At 42.5% G+C, this 23,138-nt stretch overlaps 1 protein-coding gene across 7 annotated transcripts in view; it reads left to right on the forward strand.

Annotated features, from left to right (window-relative positions):
• NAV2 (neuron navigator 2) overlaps positions 1-23,138 on the forward strand; it is a 322,958-nt gene that overhangs the window by 195,784 nt on the left and 104,036 nt on the right. For all 7 annotated transcript variants that reach the window (XM_063438399.1, XM_063438395.1, XM_063438397.1 and 4 more), the window contains exons 2-5: positions 1,779-1,896; positions 2,741-2,793; positions 8,626-8,698; positions 16,905-17,178. In XM_063438399.1, the coding sequence (XP_063294469.1) occupies positions 1,779-1,896; positions 2,741-2,793; positions 8,626-8,698; positions 16,905-17,178 (518 nt within the window). The remainder of the gene's footprint in view (positions 1-1,778; positions 1,897-2,740; positions 2,794-8,625; positions 8,699-16,904; positions 17,179-23,138) is intronic.

Genomic DNA, 23,138 nt, shown 5'->3' on the forward strand with positions numbered 1-23,138 from the left:
GTAATTTCTTTCCTCACTTCTACACCAGTTGTATCAGTTTCACCAGTTTTCACACAAAGACACTTTTATACACAATTCCATAACACAAAAGTACGCTCGACCTTAAAACTTGTAGATGATTCTGCCTTTTTCAGTCATTAAGTGGTTACATATCCAGGAGAGGTAACACTGTCTCAGCAGTTGGGACAGTGAGTGCCTCAAGGATCAGTTGTTTGATGTACAAAACTCAGGGAAAACCCCAGAGACAAAGTAAGAAAAGTCTTTTTTTTTTTTTTTTTTTTAAAGCTTTACATTATATCCGCATTACTCCTGTTATTACGGTAAGTGAACACAGGATACTAATATTTTAAAGGTTACAAATCTAAATACCCAATTTTAATAAAGGGATTATTTATTATGTTGTGAATTTTAGCGAACTATAATCTCAGTTTGCAAAATCAAGGCCAAAGTAGCCAAACTGTAAACTGTACTCAACATAACGTTTGGCCTTAAATTTGTTCTTTTGGTTGTCAGTTTATCACATTGCGCTGTTAGCAGAATAAAATCTTTAGTGCCTTTATTTTAAGAGGTTGTCATTATCTGTGTGAAAAGTCTCTCCAGTGAGCAGAAGTTAAATATTTGCTTATTACACCTTTAGTGGTCACAGCTTGTATATCTCGGGTTGTAAACCTTTGTTTCCTTGGATTTCAAGATCTTTGTGTCTGTCCTTTAATCAGTAAATAAATATACAGCTGTACAGGAGGTAAACTGCTTTTGAGAGCCATAAAACACCCTTCCTTACTTTACTCACCATCATTTGATGCTGCAGGCTATCTCACAGCATTTAAAGACATGGAAAGGATCTACGTTTGGTTAGTCTTACTTTGCTGGGGATTTATGTAAGGGTGCAATGCTCTGTGTAGATTTTGTTGTAGTGCAGTGCTGAGCTGAGGTCTTGTGTAGTGATGTGATTGCTTGGTATGATCCTTAAATGTAACTCTCTGGCGATGTTTTGTCTAACGGTGCAATATTCTGTTGTGGATCTGAACAGCGGTGCGATGTTCTGTTGTGGATGTCATTTTCTGACGATTTCACTCTTTCGTTATGTCTTTGCATTTGTGTTTTGATGTAACCAGCCGTGGCTTTATTAACTCCTTCAGTGCCACGCCATTATTAAACCGTGGAACTACAAAATGGCTTTGTAACTGCTGGCAATGTTACACGTTAAGATACGTGAGACCTTGTGTGTCACCATTAAGACAATCTCGGATCTAGATCCATGCGTTACTATAAATATATTTATCTCTGCGTTATGTCTCTCCGCTGCATCTCCCACGTAAAGCTATAAAACTGGTTTAGCAGTGTGTGCACTGCTGGGTCGCATCAGCTTTATAATGGGGAGAATTAGTGAAGGGATACTGTGCCCATTTTAAATGAATGCATTGTGTGCTACCATTGAGCCCTGTTTGCAGCTTCTCTCAATGTGCTGATTGGTGAGTTTGAAAACAAACACGCTTGGGAAAGAATTGGCAGAGCACTCGCTCACAGTATCCCTTAATGACGCCCCAATAATCCGAGTCCCGATATCCGTCTGGTTTCTTGCCCCGCACTGACAAAGCTCTGATGTCAGGTCTCTTCAGTTTTCATTGTAACATGCTTTGAATTTTAATGTCTCGTTCACTTGCTCCAGACTAATTCTGAAAAGCCGGCTCCCTCCCAGGCACTGACAAATCCGCCTAAAGAATAAGGAGGTAAAGGCTTCCATCATTCTAAATCGTTTCATTTATTCTTTATTGTAGATCTACACAGACTGGGCCAACCACTACCTTTCGAAATCTGGCCATAAACGACTCATTAAGGATCTGCAGCAAGATGTGACTGATGGCGTCTTGCTCGCCGATATCATCCAGGTTGTGGGTGAGTTGATTTTTCTTCTGGGGGTGTGCAGTAAAAGGGAGAGCAGCATGGGGAGGGCTGGTTCTAAGGACAGGGTGTTTAAAGCAGATTGGTGTGTTTGAAGTAACTAGTCCCAAGTTAATGTACAGAAAGGTGCAATAAGCTTCACAGGGCTATTTACTAAGTTAAAATCCGCAGTACATTTCAAATCGAAGATTAAAGTATCCAAACTTGAAACATAGCTGACTTAAAGAATTTTTACAGTTGGCCAATTTTGACCTTAAATTTGAAAGTCTACTGTAAGTCTCACTTTAGTGAATAATCCTGAATATTACCTGCGTGTTATGTCTAGTCATCCTGATGATTGTGATTTTTATTGAATGTCTGATAAATAAATAATTTAACCCGGGAACTAGTGCTTGGACAAAACTTCTCTGTTTGGGTGATTATTAGAGGTACGATGTTCAGAAATTAAAGCAATCACTGTAGAGAGTACTTTCACAACTTTGCACCACTTTAGTTTCTTGTCACTCCCTCCATTGAATGCAGGTTCCAGGGGTTTGCCTCCGTTTTTGTTATTCCCTGCCGTAGAATGCAAGTTCCGGGGTTAGCGTCAGTTTTTGTTATTCCCTCAATGGAATGCAGGTTCTGTTTGTCCACAAAGTGTCTCTAAGTTTAAACTGGGGTCTGAGCAGTTGTCCCGTTCCCGTGTGACCTTCATACAGCTGTCTGGGGTGGGACATCATTTAGAAATCCCCCCCATACTCTGCATTACTGGGAATCAAGCAGCTCTCACACTGAGCTTGGATATAGCCCGAGCAGGATTTCAGGAAATACCCCTGACTTGTTCATTTCTGCCTTTCAGCGAATGAGAAAATTGAAGACATTAATGGATGCCCAAAGAACAGATCACAAATGGTGAGAATTTCTATCCTAATAATATTGTTGCCACGTTTACTTACGATGAAAACTACCTTAACGTAGTTATAATATTTGCTGTATGTAATATAATAGACCTACTGATAAATATGTGATTTCTGCTATAAAAACATAATATCTGCCATTGTGGATACACAGTATAAATGTACAATGTAAAGCTTCCATTCCCTGTCATAGCATTTTTTTAGACCCTAATTCTGTCAATTTTAAACAATGAGTGCCAGCTGCCTGATGGTAAAATTAGACATTCCTAGTTTAGACATTCTAATGTCACTCAACGTTCCCTGTATTTAAAGTATGGGGGTCATTTATGAAGTAGGCATTCTGGGTCGGAATTGTTGGAATGGAGCAATCTGCATGAACATTCCATAGTTTCCATAGTAATTTCTTCACTTTATGCAGAATTGCTGCAATTTTTTTGTGATAGATATGCATTCTGTGCTATGAGAAATATAATATATTCTAACTCAACTATAGCAGGAATCTGTCCAAATACAGAGCCAATCTGAAATCACTTTACTAATACACAGCCAATCAGAAAACACATTACTAATACAGAGCAAATCTGAAATCTCTTTACTAATACACAGCCAATCAGAAATCACATTACTAATACAGAGGCAATCTGAAATCATTTTACTGATACAGAGCCAATTAGGAATCGCTTTACTGATACAGAGCCAATCAGGAATCGCGTTACTGATACAGAGCGAATTATGAATCAGTTTACTAATACAGAACCATTCAGGAATCGCTTTACTATTACAGAGCCAATCAGGAATCACTTTGCTAATACAGAGCCAATAAGGAATGGCTTTACTGATCCAGAGACAATCAGGAATGGCTTTACTGATCCAGAGCCAATTAGGAGTTGCTTTACTGACACAGAGCCAATTAGGAATCGCTTTACTAATACAGAACCAATCAGGAATCGCTTTACTAATACAGAGCCAATCAGGAATCGCTTTACTAATACAGAGCCAATCAGGAATCGCTTTACTAATACAGAGCCAATCAGGAATCGCTTTACTAATACAGAGCCAATCAGGAATCGCTTTACTAATACAGAGCCAATCTGGAATTACATTACTAATATAGGGGCAATCTAGAATAACTTTACTAATACAGAGCCAATCTGAACTCGCTTTACTAATACAGAGCCAATCTGAAATCCCTTTACTAATACAGAGCCAATCTGAAATCCCTTTACTAATACAGAGCCAATCAGGAATCGCTTTACTAATACAGAGACAATCAGGAATCGCTTTACTAATACAGAGCCAATCTGAAATCCCTTTACTAATACAGAGCCAATCAGGAATCGCTTTACTAATACAGAGTCAATCTCGAATTGCTTTACCAATACACAGCTGATCAGGAATCACATTACTGATACAGAGCCGATCAGGAATCAAATTACTAATACTGAATCAACCTGAAATCTCCATACCTTCTAACATTTTAAATTGGACGTAGAGAGTTTAATTTTAGGGGTGTGATTTAAGGGTGTCATCAGGGGCATGGCTCCTTTGAGACATTTTAGCTGACTTACTAATGACAATTTATACAGCTAAAAAGTGATTTAGAACAAGAGCAACATATCCTTTTTACAAAGACTGATTTCTAAACACAATTATTTTAAATACACATTACTCAGATACACCAACAATATGGAGCTCCTAGTGAAGAGGGACATTAGGATAGAAAAGAGGGACAGAGGGATTTGGGGCAAAAACCTATTTACCGAGACACATTCTAGGACATTGTGTTTTGTCTTGTCTAGTGTTTGTGTAAGTTTTTTTTTTTTTTTTCCATATGTCTTTTACTAAAAAAGGGAGCAATGATTAGTTATGTTAAGCATATACTTGTTTTGGGGGTTTTCTTTGTATTGTCATGAGTGATTATGTATATTTACTTAATTATGTTTATACTTTGTTCTTTTGTGAATTATATGATAATCTCATGCATACATCAAGTTTGAAATGATGTACTGCAACTGGTAACATTCTGTCCCTGCTTGTATATTCATAATCAATAAAAATTATATATTAAAAAAAAAAAATAGGCACTGTCCCTCCTAAATAGTGACACTTGGGAGGTATGATCTCTGGACTGATAGTTAACCCCTTAAGGACTGAGCCAAATGTACACGTTGTGATCCAAACAAAATGTAAACAAAAACTTGAATTTGCGCTATATGTCTGTTCAGGTGTAATTCACCTCTTTCATATGTGTGCACCCACACTTATTATATATCATTTTATTCAGGGGAAACAGGGCTTTCATTTAACATCAAATATTAAGGTATGAAACATAATTTAATATGAATAAAACATAAAAAAATGGGAGAAAATAATTTTAAAACTTTTATAGTTCTACGTGACATTTTAACTGTGAATGTAATAATACTGTTTGCTTTTACTGCAATAAAATACACATATTTGTATTCAGCGATGTCTCATGTCAAACAGTACCCCATATGTACAGGTTTTATGGTGTTTTGGTAAGTTACAGGGTCAAATATAGCATATTACATTTTTCAGTTTTTTCACATTGAAATTCGCTCGATCGGTTACGCTGCCTTTAAGAGCGTATGGTAGCCCAGGAATGAGAATTACCCCCATGATGGCATACCATTTGCAAAAGTAGACAGCCCAAGGTATTGCAAATGGAGTATGTCCAGTCTTTTGTAGTAGCCACTTGGTCACAAACACTGGCCAAAGTTAGTGTTAATATTTGTTTGTGTGTGAAAAATGCAAAAAATTATTTTGAACGCCAATTTTGGCCAGTGTTTGTGACTAAGGGCTACTAAAAAAGACTGGACATACCCCATTTGCAATACCTTGGGTTGTCTACTATTGGCGAATTTCAATGTGAAAAAACTGAAACGCAAGCCCTATATTTGACTCTGTAACTTTTGAAAACACCATAAAACCTGTACATGAGGGGTATTGTTATACTCAGGAGACTTTGCTGAACACAAATATTTGTGTTTCAAAACAGTAAAACGTATCAAAACAATTATATCGTCCGTGTAAGTGCCATTTGTTTGTGAAAAATGCAAAAAATTTCACTTTCAATGATGATATCATCGTTGTAATACATTTTACGGTTTTGAAACACTAATATTTGTGTTCAGCGAAGTCAGAGTAAAACAGTACCCCCCATGTACAGGTTTTATAGTGTCTTGGAAAGTTACAGGGTTAAATATAGTGCTAGCAAATTAAATTCCCTGGACTTTCGGCCTAGGTTGTCAGGCAGGTCCCGCGATCACATGGCCCAGGGGGGCCGAAACAGACGGAGGGGGACTCCCTGGTCTCCCAGGTTAGTCCCCACACCGCAATCGTCGGCGTGGGATCGCCGGCGACCGGGTAAGTACATAGCTAAGTACGTGCTATGCTGCCTCCCGGCGTTTAGAGCCAGGTCCCTAAGGACGGCATAGCACACCCGCCGTCCTTAAAGGACCACTCTAGTGTCAGGAAAACATACTCGTTTTCCTGGCACTAGAGTGCCCTGAGGGTGCCCCCACCCTCAGGGACCCACTCCCGCCGGGCTCTGGGGGGAGGAAGGGGTTAAACTTACCTCTTTCTCCAGCGCCGGACGGGGAGCTTTCCTCCTCCTTCCTCGCGACGTCATCGGCTGAATGCGCATGCGCGGCAAGAGCCGCGCTCGCATTCAGCCGGTCGCATAGGAAAGCATTCATAATGCTTTCCTATGGACGCTTGCGTGCTCTCACTGTGATTTTCACAGTGAGAAGCACGCAAGCGCCTCTAGCGGCTGTCAATGAGACAGCCACTAGAGGCTCTAAGGGCTGGCTTAACCCTCAGTATAAACATAGCAGTTTCTCTGAAACTGCTATGTTTATTAAAAAAAAAGGGTAAAAGCTAGCTGGACCTGGCAACCAAGACCACTTCATTAAGCTGAAGTGGTCTGGGTGCCTAGAGTGGTCCTTTAAGGGGTTAAGTGTGAATTTTCATATATAGTTTTGATGGCTCTGTCTTCCATTTTGGAGCACTTCACCAAGCGACATATTTCAACAACACCATAAAGGCATACCATTTCTTAAAGAAGACATCCCAGGGTATTTCAAAAGGCATATTTTGAACCTTGGCCTTGGATCATTTTTCCACTAGCTTGTACCAAGTGTAGTGGTAATAAGCATTTTTTTCTGCCTTTTTGACACACCAAGTGAGTTTGCACAGTATAGTTTGCAAATCTTATGTGTGCAATGGCTGTATAATATTTCATATGTTGCTCAGCTATGTCTTCTGAGTACAACAATACACCCGAATGTACCTCTGCCAGGTATATGTGGATGCTGAAGGGGCACATTTGAGACGCTGTCATTCAGTTTTTTTCTAACTTTGAAGTTTTACGATGTGTCCATGTTTCATTTCGGGAGTAGTTTAGCTGGTTGGTTATTCAAACCTCCCTACAAACACATACTATTTATTAAAGAATACACCCTGGGCTAATTCAAAAGACATATTTTAAACCTTAGCATGGGATCATTTTTTCGCTAGTTTGTTCCAGGTGTAGTATTTTTTTTTTATTTTTTTTTTACTTTTTTTACTTTTTAAAATTTGTTTTTAAAATTTTCTGTTTACTTATTAATTATTTTTAACTTTTTTTAAACTTTCTTAAAACTTTTTTACACTTTTTTTTTTACTGTTAACCCCTAACTAGCAGTAAGCAGGACTAACAGTTAATTCCATAATTTCCCATAACTCCCACCCACTCCAGCTAGCAAAATATATCATTTTAAAATATATAAATTAATCAATGAAATAAATCGAACCCCTGACTATTAAAAAATAAAAGTTAACCCTCAGGGAGTAAAAAAATAAGGGAAGGGGTTAATTTAGGGGGAGGGGGGGAGGGGGGGGGGGACGACGTTTAAAAAACTTTTTTTAAACGTTATTAAAACTTTTTTTTACTTTTTAAAGCTTTTTAAAAAACTTTTTTTTAACGTTAACCCCTAGCTAGCCTAACATCAAATTCCCCAATTCCCCACTAATGTCCACCCACCCCAGCTAGCTAAATATATAATTGTAAAATATTTTTTATTAATTTATAAAAATAACTTTAACCCCTAAGGGTTAAAAAAAATAAAAAATTTAAAAAATAATAATCAGATCGTAGTAAAATACCCAGATCTGTATTTTGATCACTGTAGTCCGAGATCAAATGGCAGTGAAGAGGTTAATTTTATTAAAGCAGGTGAAAGGGGGTGGGATTTAACTTTAACTTTTTTGCACTGATCCGTATCCCTGCACTTCACACAGAACGAGGAAGCACAGAGAGGCAGACCAGGCTGCCAGAGCAATCAAAGCTGCAGGGACAGCGCAATTGGGTGCTCCCGGTCTGCCTCGAATACCGAGGCAGACCAGAGGAGCGTTAACCCTGCAATCGCGGCGATCTGGGGTTAATTTTGGCGCATGACGGACCGGGTTTGTCACCCGTCATTAAGGGGTTAATAAGTGTCGTGGGGAATTGTGAAAATTTGATAATGTAATAATCTTGTTCCATGCGGCACTCCATAGAAAACCTTTGAAAACCAAGGCAAATCCATTGGTTTGCCCAAACTAACAACATTTTCAAACTGCAGTTTTTGTGTAAATGTTGCACACGTGTCTGAACTGAGGGCATTGTGTCTGTTTATTATACAGACCGAAAGAGTTCCATTTCAGTAAATCATGATTTGAATTCTAAGCGGCTGATTGACATATAAAAGATGCTTCACTGATGTTCTCTGCCAAGTTCTCTGTCTGACAAGTTCTCTGTTTACATTTAACCCCATCTTTCCTGTAGATTGAAAATATCGACGCCTGTTTGAGTTTCTTGGCCACCAAAGGAATTAGCATCCAAGGCCTGTCTGCAGAGGGTGAGTGTGCACTTGATAACATGCTGTATTTTTATATGCACTTTAACCCATGTGTCAACAAAGAGCTTTGTTACTATGTAAATTATATAAATTATTATACTTCAATTGCAAAGAAATGGAAGGTACAAACCTTGCTTAAAGGGGCATTGCAAGCACCATAACAATGCATTCTCTGAGTGCATGTTACAGCGCAAAGGCACTCATTTTCTTAACTAATCTGTCAGAACTGATCCATTCATACAATAAGAAATAAAGTCATTATGTTCTAGAGACGGAAACAAATCCCCCCACTAAACATGGACTTCATCATTGAATAGTTATGGACAGAAAAGAAGCCAAACCGTGAAAGGCTGCGCTGGAGAAGTTTTCCAATTATTGCAGATTTTTGCCTACTATATAATCTTTTGGCGTCCGCTGCCTTTCCTGGTTATTTCTCAGGTTATACCATACGGCAAGGCTTGGTAGTATTGCTGCACTGCATTGGTGATGTGCCATTCTGCATGTAAAGTCTGCTATACTGTGCCTTACAAGCATGGAAACATTGTAGCTATAAAGGTCCAGTGATGGGTATGGTGAAAACAGAAAAAAAATTAGATAATAATTTCCATGTAATAGCGTATCAGTAAAATAGGTAGTCCTAGCCTGCTTTCAATATCTATGAATGGCTCCTTACCGATCCACATTTCAGGCTATTGATGCAAAAGGTAAAATAAAGCCCAGTAGAAGCATTTACAATGTAATAATCTTGTTCCTTGCGGCACTCCATAGAAAACCTTTGAAAACCAAAGCAAATCCATCCGTTTGGTTGAATCGTGACAATAACTGAAGCGGATATTTGAAAGCAAACAATGCAGTGAACTTTGTATCTGTGAGCTGGGATTTGCCGATGCGGAGTGACGGGTACATAGACTTTTATGACAAGTCTGGTTAAAGTCAGATAAAGTAACATAGGCTACTATGCCTTTCCTATCTGAAAGTCCTTTATTTTTACTAGTGGGACTCATCAGATAGAACTTCTTCCTAATATGACCATTCAGTACAGCAGCCTGTCTATTGATTATCACGATGTCAGCCTTGTGCGATTGTAGGGAAAGGACATGGTCTGCCTATTGCCCAAAGGCTAATGATGGCTAGATCTAATAATATACAATCACTGCTGTCTAATAACAAGCTGTTTATATCACGTAATATGAGCCAATCCGTGGGCTGTCTGTGGCTTCACTTTTACTTATCAGAACAGGTGTCGAAATACAGGTGGGGAGAGTTCACATTTCAAAAATGAATTGCCTTAACTGGAGCTGGACACATTGTTAGGTACGTGATCTGACAAATTAGACCAACTGTACGTGTACACAGTGCGTTCTAGAACAATATATCTATGTATACACAGTGTGTGAGAGCAGAATGCATCTGTGTGTACAGTGTGTGAGAGCAAAATGTATCTAATGTATAGACACTCGCAGTGTGTCTGTGTGTGGTGTGTGCTAACAGAATGTATCTGTATGCATATACATGTGCAGTGTGTCTGTGTGTGCTAACAGAATGTATCTCTGTGTACAGTTTGTGAGAGCAGAATGTATATCTGTGTATACACACTCACAGTCTGTCTGTATGCGGTGTGTGCTAACAAAATGTATCTGTGTGTACGGTGTCTGCTCCAGAATATGTATGTGTGTGTATACAGTGTTCATTAACACAATGGATCTAAGTGTATACATATACAGTCAGTGTGTTCTAGTAAAAATGCATCTAAGTGTATATAATGTGTGAGTGCAGAGCCTATAAGTGAATGCAGTATGTCATGCAATACATATGTGGATCAGATTTTCTGAACCGAGCTTGCTTTCTATCCTCTGAATAGGAAATGCTCAATTCTAAGTGCTGCAAAATAATGTGTTAAAAGTTGTAGAACCAAACAGTTTGAAATGGATTTCCTCCAAAGTTTTGGCCTTAATGTCTAAATCATTTTTGAGCTTTATTTACAAACTGTAAACATGTGAATTTTTACCGTTAAATAGAACTTTCCCAGACACAGTTAGAGAAAACATGTTAACTTGCAGAAGTCAGTCTGTGTTGTTCCTATGTCCCTGTTCTGACCCTTGTCACAGAGATTGTTTTACCCGGTTTTAATACTCGCCAGGCTGCTGCCACCTTCTCGCTCCTGGTTTAGCAGATGAAGCTTTAAATAGCATTTCCACCTGTTCCCTGCTTTAGCCGGCCCAACGCATGCAGACTTTGCAGACTGTCTGCAGCTGGGATAATACTCGGCCACAGGTCTGCACCAGAATTTATCTGAGAATGGGAATCTGATGAATGAATGAATCCGATCTATTCACAATCTCTCGATTGATTTCACGGAGATCACACCTTTGTCAGCTTTACAAAGTAATAAAGCGTTTAATTCAGTTTCCCGTTTCTGTCCTGGATTTTAAAAAAAATCGCAGATTGGTGTCTGAGCTCCTGAAAATATCTTCTGTATTGTTTTACCTAATTTTCCATGCAGGAATTTACAAGTATTGAGTGTTCCATATTAAACCTTATATTGGTTAATCCCCATGTGGGCTGCCTTTTCAGGACTATATGTGTATCTGGATAATTAACACTTGAATGTAATATGATGAGAAGATAATTGAGGTTTTTTTCATGTTAATGTAAAATCTTTCCTCACATTGTTGCATTTTGTTTCTATTTACATTGTGTTTAAACATTTTATTCTTCCTGTTCATTAATATTATAACCTACAAAACTTAAACATACTCCATGGTTTAACCATATCTGATCCACACTGTATATAAATCCCTGTCCCGGAGCCATACAGTGTACTAATACCAGTCTGTGATCCACACTGTATATAAATCCCTGTCCCAGAGTATACTGTATATTAATAACAGCCTGTGAGCCACACTGTATTTAAATCCCTGTCCCGGAGCCATACAGTGTACTAATACCAGTCTGTGATCCACACTGTATATAAATCCCTGTCCCAGAGTATACTGTATATTAATAACAGCCTGTGATCCACACTGTATATAAATCCCTGTCCCGGAACCATACAGTGTACTAATACCAGTCTGTGATCCACACTGTATATAAATCCCTGTCCCAGAGTATACTGTATATTAATAACAGCCTGTGAGCCACACTGTATTTAAATCCCTGTCCCGGAGCCATACAGTGTACTAATACCAGTCTGTGATCCACACTGTATATAAATCCCTGTCCCGGAGCCATACAGTGTACTAATACCAGTCTGTGATCCACACTGTATATAAATCCCTGTCCCAGAGTATACTGTATATTAATAACAGCCTGTGAGCCACACTGTATTTAAATCCCTGTCCCGGAGCCATACAGTGTACTAATACCAGTCTGTGATCCACACTGTATATAAATCCCTGTCCCAGAGTATACTGTATATTAATAACAGCCTGTGATCCACACTGTATATAAATCCCTGTCCCGGAACCATACAGTGTACTAATACCAGTCTGTGATCCACACTGTATATAAATCCCTGTCCCAGAGTATACTGTATATTAATAACAGCATGTGAGCCACACTGTATTTAAATCCCTGTCCCGGAGCCATACAGTGTACTAATACCAGTCTGTGATCAACACTGTATATAAATCCCTGTCCCAGAGTATACTGTATATTAATAACAGCCTGTGATCCACACTGTATATAAATCCCTGTCCCAGAGTATACTGTATATTAATAACAGCCTGTGAGCCACACTGTATTTAAATCCCTGTCCCGGAGCCATACAGTGTACTAATACCAGTCTGTGATCAACACTGTATATAAATCCCTGTCCCAGAGTATACTGTATATTAATAACAGCCTGTGATCCACACTGTATATAAATCCCTGTCCCGGAGCCATACAGTGTACTAATACCAGTCTGTGATCTACACTGTATATAAATCCCTATCCCAGAGTATACGGTATATTAATAACAGCCTGTGATCCACACTGTATATAAATCCCTATCCTAGAGCCAAACAGTGTACTAATAACAGCCTGTGATCCACACTGTATATAAATCCCTGTCCCGGAGCCATACAGTGTACTAATACCAGTTTGTGATCCACGCTGTATATAAATCCTTGTCCCAGAGTATACTGTATATTAATAACAGTCTGTGATCCACGCTGTATATAAATCCCTATCCCGGAGTATACTGTATATTAATAACAGTCTGTGATCCACGCTATATATAAATCCTTGTCCCAGAGTACACTGTATATTAATAACAGTCTGTGATCCACGCTATATATAAATCCCTGTCCCGGAGCCATACAGTGTACTAATACCAGTCTGTGATCCACGCTGTATATAAATCCTTGCCCCAGAGTATACTGTATATTAATAACAGTCTGTGAACCAATCTGTATATAAATCCCTATCCTAGAGCCATACAGTATACTAATAACTGTGACCCACGCTTTATATAAATCCATGTCCCAGAGCCGTACAGTGTACTAATAACAGTCTGTGATCCACACTATATATTAATCCCTGTACTGGTGCTGTATGGTGTACTAATAACAGTCTGTGATCCATGCTGTATATAAATCCCTATCCCGGTGCGGTATAGTGTACTAATAACAGTCTGTGATCCATACTGTATATAAATCCCTATCCCGGTGTGGTATGGTGTACTAATAACCGTCTGTGATCCATACTGTATATAAATCCCTATCCCGGTGCGGTACGGTGTACTAATAACAGTCTGTGATCCATACTGTATATAAATCCCTGTCCCGGTGTGGTATGGTGTACTAATAACCGTCTGTGATCCATGCAGTATATAAATCCCTGTCCCGGTGTGGTATGGTGTACTAATAACCGTCTGTGATCCATGCAGTATATAAATCCCTGTCCCGGTGTGGTATGGTGTACTAATAACCGTCTGTGATCCATGCTGTATATAAATCCCTATCCCGGTGCGGTATAGTGTACTAATAACAGTCTGTGATCCACACTATATATTAATCCCTGTACTGGTGCTGTATGGTGTACTAATAACCGTCTGTGATCCATACTGTATATAAATCCCTATCCCGGTGCGGTACGGTGTACTAATAACAGTCTGTGATCCATACTATATATTAATCCCTGTACTGGTGCTGTATGGTGTACTAATAACCGTCTGTGATCCATACTGTATATAAATCCCTGTCCCGGTGCCGTATGGTGTACTAATAACCGTCTGTGATCCATGCAGTATATAAATCCATGTCCCGGTGTCGTATGGTGTACTAATAACCGTCTGTGATCCATGCTGTATATCAATCCCTATCCCGGTGTGGTATGGTGTACTAATAACCTTCTGTGATCCATGCTGTATATAAATCCCTGTCCCGGTGTGGTATGGTGTACTAATAACCGTCTGTGATCCATGCAGTATATAAATCCATGTCCCGGTGTCGTATGGTGTACTAATAACCGTCTGTGATCCATGCTGTATATCAATCCCTATCCCGGTGTGGTATGGTGTACTAATAACCTTCTGTGATCCATACTGTATATAAATCCCTGTCCCGGTGCCGTATGGTGTACTAATAACCGTCTGTGATCCATGCAGTATATAAATCCCTGTCCCGGTGTGGTATGGTGTACTAATAACCGTCTGTGATCCATGCTGTATATAAATCCCTATCCCGGTGCGGTACGGTGTACTAATAACAGTCTGTGATCCATACTATATATTAATCCCTGTACTGGTGCTGTATGGTGTACTAATAACCGTCTGTGATCCATACTGTATATAAATCCCTATCCCGGTGCGGTACAGTGTACTAATAACAGTCTGTGATCCATGCAGTATATAAATCCCTGTCCCGGTGTGGTATGGTGTACTAATAACCTTCTGTGATCCATACTGTATATAAATCCCTGTCCCGGTGTGGTATGGTGTACTAATAACCGTCTGTGATCCATGCAGTATATAAATCCCTGTCCCGGTGTGGTATGGTGTACTAATAACCGTCTGTGATCCATGCAGTATATAAATCCCTGTCCCGGTGTGGTATGGTGTACTAATAACCGTCTGTGATCCATGCTGTATATAAATCCCTATCCCGGTGCGGTATAGTGTACTAATAACAGTCTGTGATCCACACTATATATTAATCCCTGTACTGGTGCTGTATGGTGTACTAATAACCGTCTGTGATCCATACTGTATATAAATCCCTATCCCGGTGCGGTACGGTGTACTAATAACAGTCTGTGATCCATACTATATATTAATCCCTGTACTGGTGCTGTATGGTGTACTAATAACCGTCTGTGATCCATACTGTATATAAATCCCTGTCCCGGTGTGGTATGGTGTACTAATAACCGTCTGTGATCCATACTGTATATAAATCCCTGTCCCGGTGTGGTATGGTGTACTAATAACCGTCTGTGATCCATGCAGTATATAAATCCCTGTCCCGGTGTGGTATGGTGTACTAATAACCGTCTGTGATCCATGCTGTATATAAATCCCTATCCCGGTGCGGTACGGTGTACTAATAACAGTCTGTGATCCATACTATATATTAATCCCTGTACTGGTGCTGTATGGTGTACTAATAACCGTCTGTGATCCATACTGTATATAAATCCCTATCCCGGTGCGGTACGGTGTACTAATAACAGTCTGTGATCCATGCAGTATATAAATCCCTGTCCCGGTGTGGTATGGTGTACTAATAACCGTCTGTGATCCATGCTGTATATAAATCCCTATCCCGGTGCGGTATAGTGTACTAATAACAGTCTGTGATCCATACTATATATTAATCCCTGTACTGGTGCTGTATGGTGTACTAATAACCGTCTGTGATCCATACTGTATATAAATCCCTATCCCGGTGCGGTATGGTGTACTAATAACAGTCTGTGATCCATACTATATATTAATCCCTGTACTGGTGCTGTATGGTGTACTAATAACCGTCTGTGATCCATACTGTATATAAATCCCTGTCCCGGTGTGGTATGGTGTACTAATAACAGTCTGTGATCCATACTATATTAATCCCTGTACTGGTGCTGTATGGTGTACTAATAACCATCTGTGATCCATACTGTATATAAATCCCTGTCCCAGTGTGGTATGGTGTACTAATAACCTTCTGTGATCCATGCTGTATATAAATCCATGTCCCGGTGTCGTATGGTGTACTAATAACCGTCTGTGATCCATACTGTATATAAATCCCTGTCCCGGTGCCGTATGGTGTACTAATAACCTTCTGTGATCCATACTGTATATAAATCCCTGTCCCGGTGCCGTATGGTGTACTAATAACCTTCTGTGATCCATACTGTATATAAATCCCTGTCCCGGTGCCGTATGGTGTACTAATAACCGTCTGTGATCCATGCAGTATATAAATCCATGTCCCGGTGTCGTATGGTGTACTAATAACCGTCTGTGATCCATGCTGTATATCAATCCCTATCCCGGTGTGGTATGGTGTACTAATAACCTTCTGTGATCCATGCTGTATATAAATCCATGTCCCGGTGTCGTATGGTGTACTAATAACCGTCTGTGATCCATACTGTATATAAATCCCTGTCCCGGTGCCGTATGGTGTACTAATAACCTTCTGTGATCCATACTGTATATAAATCCCTGTCCCGGTGCCGTATGGTGTACTAATAACCTTCTGTGATCCATGCTGTATATAAATCCCTGTCCCGGTGTGGTATGGTGTACTAATAACCGTCTGTGATCCATGCTGTATATAAATCCCTGTCCCGGTGCCGTATGGTGTACTAATAACCTTCTGTGATCCATACTGTATATAAATCCCTGTCCCGGTGCCGTATGGTGTACTAATAACCGTCTGTGATCCATACTGTATATAAATCCCTGTCCCGGTGTGGTATGGTGTACTAATAACCGTCTGTGATCCATGCTGTATATAAATCCCTGTCCCGGTGCCGTATGGTGTACTAATAACCGTCTGTGATCCACGCTGTATATAAATCCCTGTCCCGTAGTGTGTAAGTGATCGTCCTGGAGTCTTGCAGTGTAAGTGACCGTCCTCAAGCTTTGCAATGTGTAGGTACAACGTGGAGCAGAAAGGTTAGGAATATATTTAATTATATAAATTATTTTGGAAATGTCCAGTAAGCACATTATGCCTGTAATTCAGACTTTAAATAAAACAGAAATACATTTTCTTTTTTCTTCTAGAGATCAGGAATGGGAATCTAAAGGCCATTCTTGGCCTGTTCTTTAGCCTGTCTCGCTACAAGCAGCAACAGCAATCACAGAAACAGCCACCGCAATATCACCAGCCTGCTCCAGCTCCCCAACATACAGGGGCCACAACCCAGTGCCAGCAGCTCTACAATACCCACACTCCTACCCATGCCCAGCCCTGCCCGACGACCACTGCAGTCCAGTGCCAACAACCACAGCAACCTCCCCACTCACAGACAAAAGCACAACCAGAAATGCACTCCAGGTAAGGAAGACTTGTTACGATTATTCTACAAATCCAGCAAATCATAGAAAGTTAGAATCAGAGTGGATGACATGTAGCCTCATAATATCTCATGATCTAGATAGGAGCCCCATTCTGCAGCCCAAATCTCTTCCCTGGCTTGCATGCCCTGTCATGTGATATAGATATGACCAGGTTAACATAGGGGCTATTGGAGCAAAAGCTCCAGGTCTATGCTTTTCAATATAGATGTTAAATTCTTTCTTTGTTTATTTATTACATAATAGGCTGCAGCCACTAAAGTGTCTAATAATACTTTCCCAGTACTGCAACTGTGGCATGTAAGTAGGATAGGTTTCCTGCAGTGTAGCCTCAAAGCCAGGTATGTGATGCTGCAATACAGAAGAAGGATGGGCCAGCAGTATAAATAATGTATTATATGTCACACACGTAGTCCATAACTGTGGAAATAGAAATTCACTTTTTTTTATTAGACGCATCAACATTTTCAGCTCCAGGCCCATAAACTTATATATCCAGCACTGGATCTAGATAGACGCTCCAGACTTGTCAGCACTGATCACATTACCCAACTGGTAAAGCAGTTTGGAAACAATCAAACTTACTATATATAATATTTTTAAAAACTTTTATTATTAACAGTCAAATACAATGTATTTTCATTAAAAAAAAAAGTATGTCTGCGTGTTTATATAGCAGATACATTTTTTTAGTTTTCTTATCTTTTGAGTTTTATGTTTTAACAATTCATATACAAAAAAAACACAGAGACATAGCCAGTCTTTGTGTCTTTCAGTTAGTGCTATAAATTTTCCTGCCTTCTTTAAATGTTATGATGGCAGGCCTGAGGTCAGTGTTCGTCTTTATAGACTAACAGGCGTGATCATGTTACCGGAGGGAAGCCTAACTCTGCTATCAGTGGCTGTTCTGGCAGGTTCTCATGACATCATAGAGAATACTGTCTTTTGTAACCATGAAAAATAGTGCAATTAGCTAATTACCCTCAGGAAAATCCCCAGTGTAACACAAAACCTTCTTCTTTCAAGTCTTTCAAGGGAAAATCTCATGAACTTCTAGCAGTTTAGTGGAAGACAGATACCTTGTTCTCTGGTAAAGAGGACATGCGTGAAATCTTAAGAAACCCATCTCTGACGATGGCTAAGGGATTACAAAACACAGGTCATGCTTTGACATAAATTGCTGCAAATTTATGCAATAACATATAAATTATTGTTTATTAAAAGTACAAGTGTCTTATTTATAAACTAAATAAACCTGTATACGAATTACTGAATGAGGAAAAACGGTCTACAGATTGTTGGATCAAATGAAGAATCACCTGCACTTGCCACATGATAGATTGTTTTTAAATACTTAGTGCTATTAGAAGTAGACTGAGATTGCACACTTTTTTTGAACAATAAGGGGTTACCCATTCTTTCACAAAAGGTTCATTATCGGTATTATATAAATTAAGCACATAATTGATGTAATGCACAGTTATTTGATGATTGCAACACTGATTTGAATTCACCTACAAAAGAATGGTGTGTTGCACATACTGTTAAGACTTGATGAAGACCCCTTTAGTGTGGAAACGTTGCATGAAGCTGCTTGATGGCTGAATATACTGCACAGACCAGCACTGTGCTGGGGAGCATTATGTCTTTGAAGTTGTTGAGAAGCTCTGAACAGGATGCTTCTCCTACCGTCTCCTGCACCATAGCCTGCCACAAATGACTTTTGTACATATTATGGTAACCTGACTCGAACATTTCAGCATTTTGTGTCTTAGATGAACATTCATTAACCCTCACTCTTCCTGCTGTCTCAAAATGTCCACAGAATTACAAATATATGGCACACAGCCAGGGGAGCGCTGAGAGAGGGGCAATTCTCCCCCTCCCCCCCCCCATTCTAGTTCTTGTGTTAGGTTTAAATTTTGACTATAAAATTAATAAAGAGAGTGAAGTGAAGTGAAGTGTGAAGACAATGTGCTGATTTAGTCCATTTGTAAGCACTCCCCCAGGCCAAATTTAGCCGGAGGCAGGGTGTGCTCCCTGTGTGTAGTCCGGAGGCAGGGTGTGCTCCCTGTGTGTAGTCCGGAGGCAGGGTGTGTTCTTTGTGTAGTCCGGAGGCAGGGTGTGCTCTCTATGTGTAGTCCAGAGGCAGTGTGTGCTCTCTGTGTGTAGTCCAGAGGCAGTGTGTGCTCTCTGTGTGTAGTCCAGAGGCAGTGTGTGCTCTCTATGTGTAGTCCAGAGGCAGTGTGTGCTCTCTGTGTGTAGTCCAGAGGCAGTGTGTGCTCTCTATGTGTAGTCCAGAGGCAGTGTGTGCTCTCTATGTGTGGTCCAGAGGCAGTGTGTGCTCTCTTTGTGTGGTCCAGAGGCAGTGTGTGCTCTCTGTAATTTAGAGACAGGGTGCATTCTCGTTGTGTAGTCGGGAGACAGGGTGTGCTCTCTCTCTGTAGTACAAAGGCAGGGTGTGCTCTCGGTCTGTAGTTCGGAGGCAGGGTGTGCTCTCTGTCTGTAGTTCAGAGTCAATGTGTGTTCTCTATGTGTACTCAGGAGGCAGGATGTGCTCTCTGTGTGTAGTCCGGAGGCAGGGTGTGCTCTCTGTGTGTAGTCCGGAGGCAGGGTGTGCTCTCTGTGTGTAGTCCGGAGGCAGGGTGTGCTCTCTGTGTGTAGTCCGGAGGCAGGGTGTGCTCTCTGTGTGTAGTCCGGAGGCAGGGTGTGCTCTCTGTGTGTAGTCCGGAGGCAGGGTGTGCTCTCTGTGTGTAGTCCGGAGGCAGGGTGTGCTCTCTGTGTGTAGTCCGGAGGCAGGGTGTGCTCTCTGTGTGTAGTCCGGAGGCAGGGTGTGCTCTCTGTGTGTAGTCGGGAGGCAGGGTGTGCTCTCTGTGTGTAGTCCGGAGGCAGGGTGTGCTCTCTGTGTGTAGTCGGGAGGCAGGGGGTGCTCTCTATGCGTAGTCCGGAGGCAGGGTGGGTGTGCTGTGTGCTCTCTGTCTGTAGTTCAAAGGCATGGTGTGCTCTCGATCTGTAGTCCGGAGGCATGGTGTGCTCTCGGTCTGTAGTTCGGAGGCAGGATGTGCTCTCTATGTGTAGTCGGCAGGGTTGTGCGCTCTGTCTGTAGTACAAAAGCAGGGTGTGCTCTCTGTCTGTAGTTTAGAGACAGTGTGCGTTTTCGTTGTGTAGTCCAGAGGCAGTGTGTGCTCTCTGTAATTTAGAGACAGGGTGCGTTCCCGTTGTGTAGTCCGGCGGCAGGGTGAGCTTTCTGTCTGTAGTACAAAAGCAGGGTGTGCTCTCGGTCTGTAGTCCAGAGGCAGTGTGTGCTCTCTGTCTGTAGTACAAAGGCAGTGTGTGCTCTCTGTCTGTAGTAAGAAGGCAGGGTGTGCTCTCTGTCTGTAGTACAAAGGCAAGGTGTGCTCTCGGTCTGTAGTCCGGAGGCAAGGTGTGCTCTCTTTCTGTAATTTAGAGACAGGCTGCATTCTCGTTGTGAAGTCCAGAGACAGGGTTTGCTTTCTGTCTGTAGTACAAAAGCAGGGTGTGCTCTCAGTCTGTAGTCCGGAGGCAGGGTGTGCTCTCTGTTTGTGGGGTGCTCTCTGTGTGTAGTCCGGAGTCAGGGTGTTCTCTCTATGTGTAGTCCGGAGGCAGAGTGTGCTGTGTGCTCTCTGTCTGTAGTACAAAGGCAGGGTGTCTGGAGGCAGGCTGTGTGCTCTGTGTGTAGTCCGGAGGCAGGGTGTGGTGTGTGCTCCATATCTGTAGTAAGGACACAGGGTGTACTCTCAGTCTGTAGTAAGGACACAGGGTGTGCTCTCAGTCTGTAGTAAGGACACAGGGAGTGCTCTCAGTCTGTAGTCAGGAAACAGGGCGTGCTCTCAGACTGTAGTCAGGAGGCAGGGTGTAGTCCGGAGAAAGGGTGTGCTCTCTGTGTGTAGTCCGGAGGCACAGTGTGCTCTCTGTGTGTAGTCCGGAGGCAGAGTGTGCTTTGTGTGTAGTCCCGAGGCAGAGTGTGCTCTCTGTGTGTAGTCCGGAGGCAGAGTGTTTTCTCTGTGTGTAGTCCGGAGGCAGAGTGTTTTCTCTGTGTGTAGTCCGGAGGCAGAGTGTTTTCTCTGTGTGTAGTCCGGAGGCAGGGTGTGCTCTGTGTGTGTAGTCCGGAGGCAGGGTGTGCTCTCTGTGTGTAGTCCGGAGGCAGAGTGTGCTCTGTGTGTGTAGTCCGGAGGCAGAGTGTGCTCTGTGTGTGTAGTCCGGAGGCAGAGTGTGCTCTGTGTGTGTAGTCCGGAGGCACAGTGTGCTCTGTGTGTGTAGTCCGGAGGCACAGTGTGCTCTCTGTGTGTAGTCCGGAGGCACAGTGTGCTCTCTGTGTGTAGTCCGGAGGCAGAGTGTGCTCTCTGTGTGTAGCCCGGAGGCAGAGTGTGCTCTCTGTGTGTAGTCCGGAGGCAGAGTGTGCTCTGTGTGTGTAGTCTGGAGGCAGAGTGTGCTCTGTGTGTGTAGTCTGGAGGCAGAGTGTGCTCTGTGTGTGTAGTCCGGAGGCAGGGTGTGCTCTGTGTGTGTAGTCCGGAGGCAGGGTGTGCTCTGTGTGTGTAGTCCGGAGGCAGGGTGTGCTCTGTGTGTGTAGTCCGGAGGCAGGGTGTGCTCTGTGTGTGTAGTCCGGAGGCAGGGTGTGCTCTGTGTGTGTAGTCCGGAGGCAGGGTGTGCTCTGTGTGTGTAGTCCGGAGGCAGGGTGTGCTCTCTGTGTGTAGTCCGGAGGCAGGGTGTGCTCTCTGTGTGTAGTCCGGAGGCAGGGTGTGCTCTCTGTGTGTAGTCCGGAGGCAGGGTGTGCTCTCTGTGTGTAGTCCGGAGGCAGGGTGTGCTCTCTGTGTGTAGTCCGGAGGCAGGGTGTGCTCTCTGTGTGTAGTCCGGAGGCAGGGTGTGCTCTCTGTGTGTAGTCCGGAGGCAGGGTGTGCTCTCTGTGTGTAGTCCGGAGGCAGGGTGTGCTCTCTGTGTGTAGTCCGGAGGCAGGGTGTGCTCTCTGTGTGTAGTCCGGAGGCAAGGTGTGCTCTCTTTCTGTAATTTAGAGACAGGCTGCATTCTCGTTGTGTAGTCCAGAGGCAGGGTTTGCTTTCGGTCTGTAGTACAAAAGCAGGGTGTGCTCTCAGTCTGTAGTCCGGAGGCAGGGTGTGCTCTTGGTGTGTAGTCCGGAGGCAGGGTGTGCTCTCTGTCTGTGGGGTGCTCTCTGTGTGTAGTCCGGAGGCAGAGTGTGCTGTGTGCTCTTTGTCTGTAGTACAAAGGCAGGGTGTCTGGAGGCAGGCTGTGTGCTCTGTGTGTAGTCCGGAGGCAGGGTGTGCTCTCTGTGTGTAGTCTAGAGGCAGGGTGTGTGCTCCATATCTGTAGTAAGGACACAGGGTGTGCTCTCAGTCTGTAGTAAGGACACAGGGAGTGCTCTCAGTCTGTAGTCAGGACACAGGGCGTGCTCTCAGACTGTAGTCAGGAGGCAGGGTGTAGTCAGGAGAAAGGGTGTGCTTTCTGTGTGTAGTCCGGAGGCAGAGTGTGCTCTCTGTGTGTAGTCCGGAGGCAGAGTGTGCTCTCTGTGTGTAGCCCGGAGGCAGAGTGTGCTCTCTGTGTGTAGTCCGGAGGCAGAGTGTGCTCTGTGTGTGTAGTCTGGAGGCAGAGTGTGCTCTGTGTGTGTAGTCCGGAGGCAGAGTGTGCTCTCTGTGTGTAGTCGGGAGGCAGGGTATGCTCTCTGTGTGTAGTCGGGAGGCAGGGTGTGCTCTCTGTGTGTAGTCGGGAGGCAGGGTGTGCTCTCTGTGTGTAGTCGGGAGGCAGGGTATGCTCTCTGTGTGTAGTCGGGGGGCAGGGTGTGCTCTCTGTGTGTAGTCGGGAGGCAGGGTGTGCTCTCTGTGTGTAGTCGGGAGGCAGGGTGTGCTCTCTGTGTGTAGTCGGGAGGCAGGGTGTGCTCTCTGTGTGTAGTCGGGAGGCAGGGTGTGC

This window comes from Pelobates fuscus, chromosome 12 (genome assembly GCF_036172605.1).
Source record: "Pelobates fuscus isolate aPelFus1 chromosome 12, aPelFus1.pri, whole genome shotgun sequence".
Classification (NCBI taxonomy): Eukaryota; Metazoa; Chordata; class Amphibia; order Anura; family Pelobatidae; genus Pelobates; species Pelobates fuscus.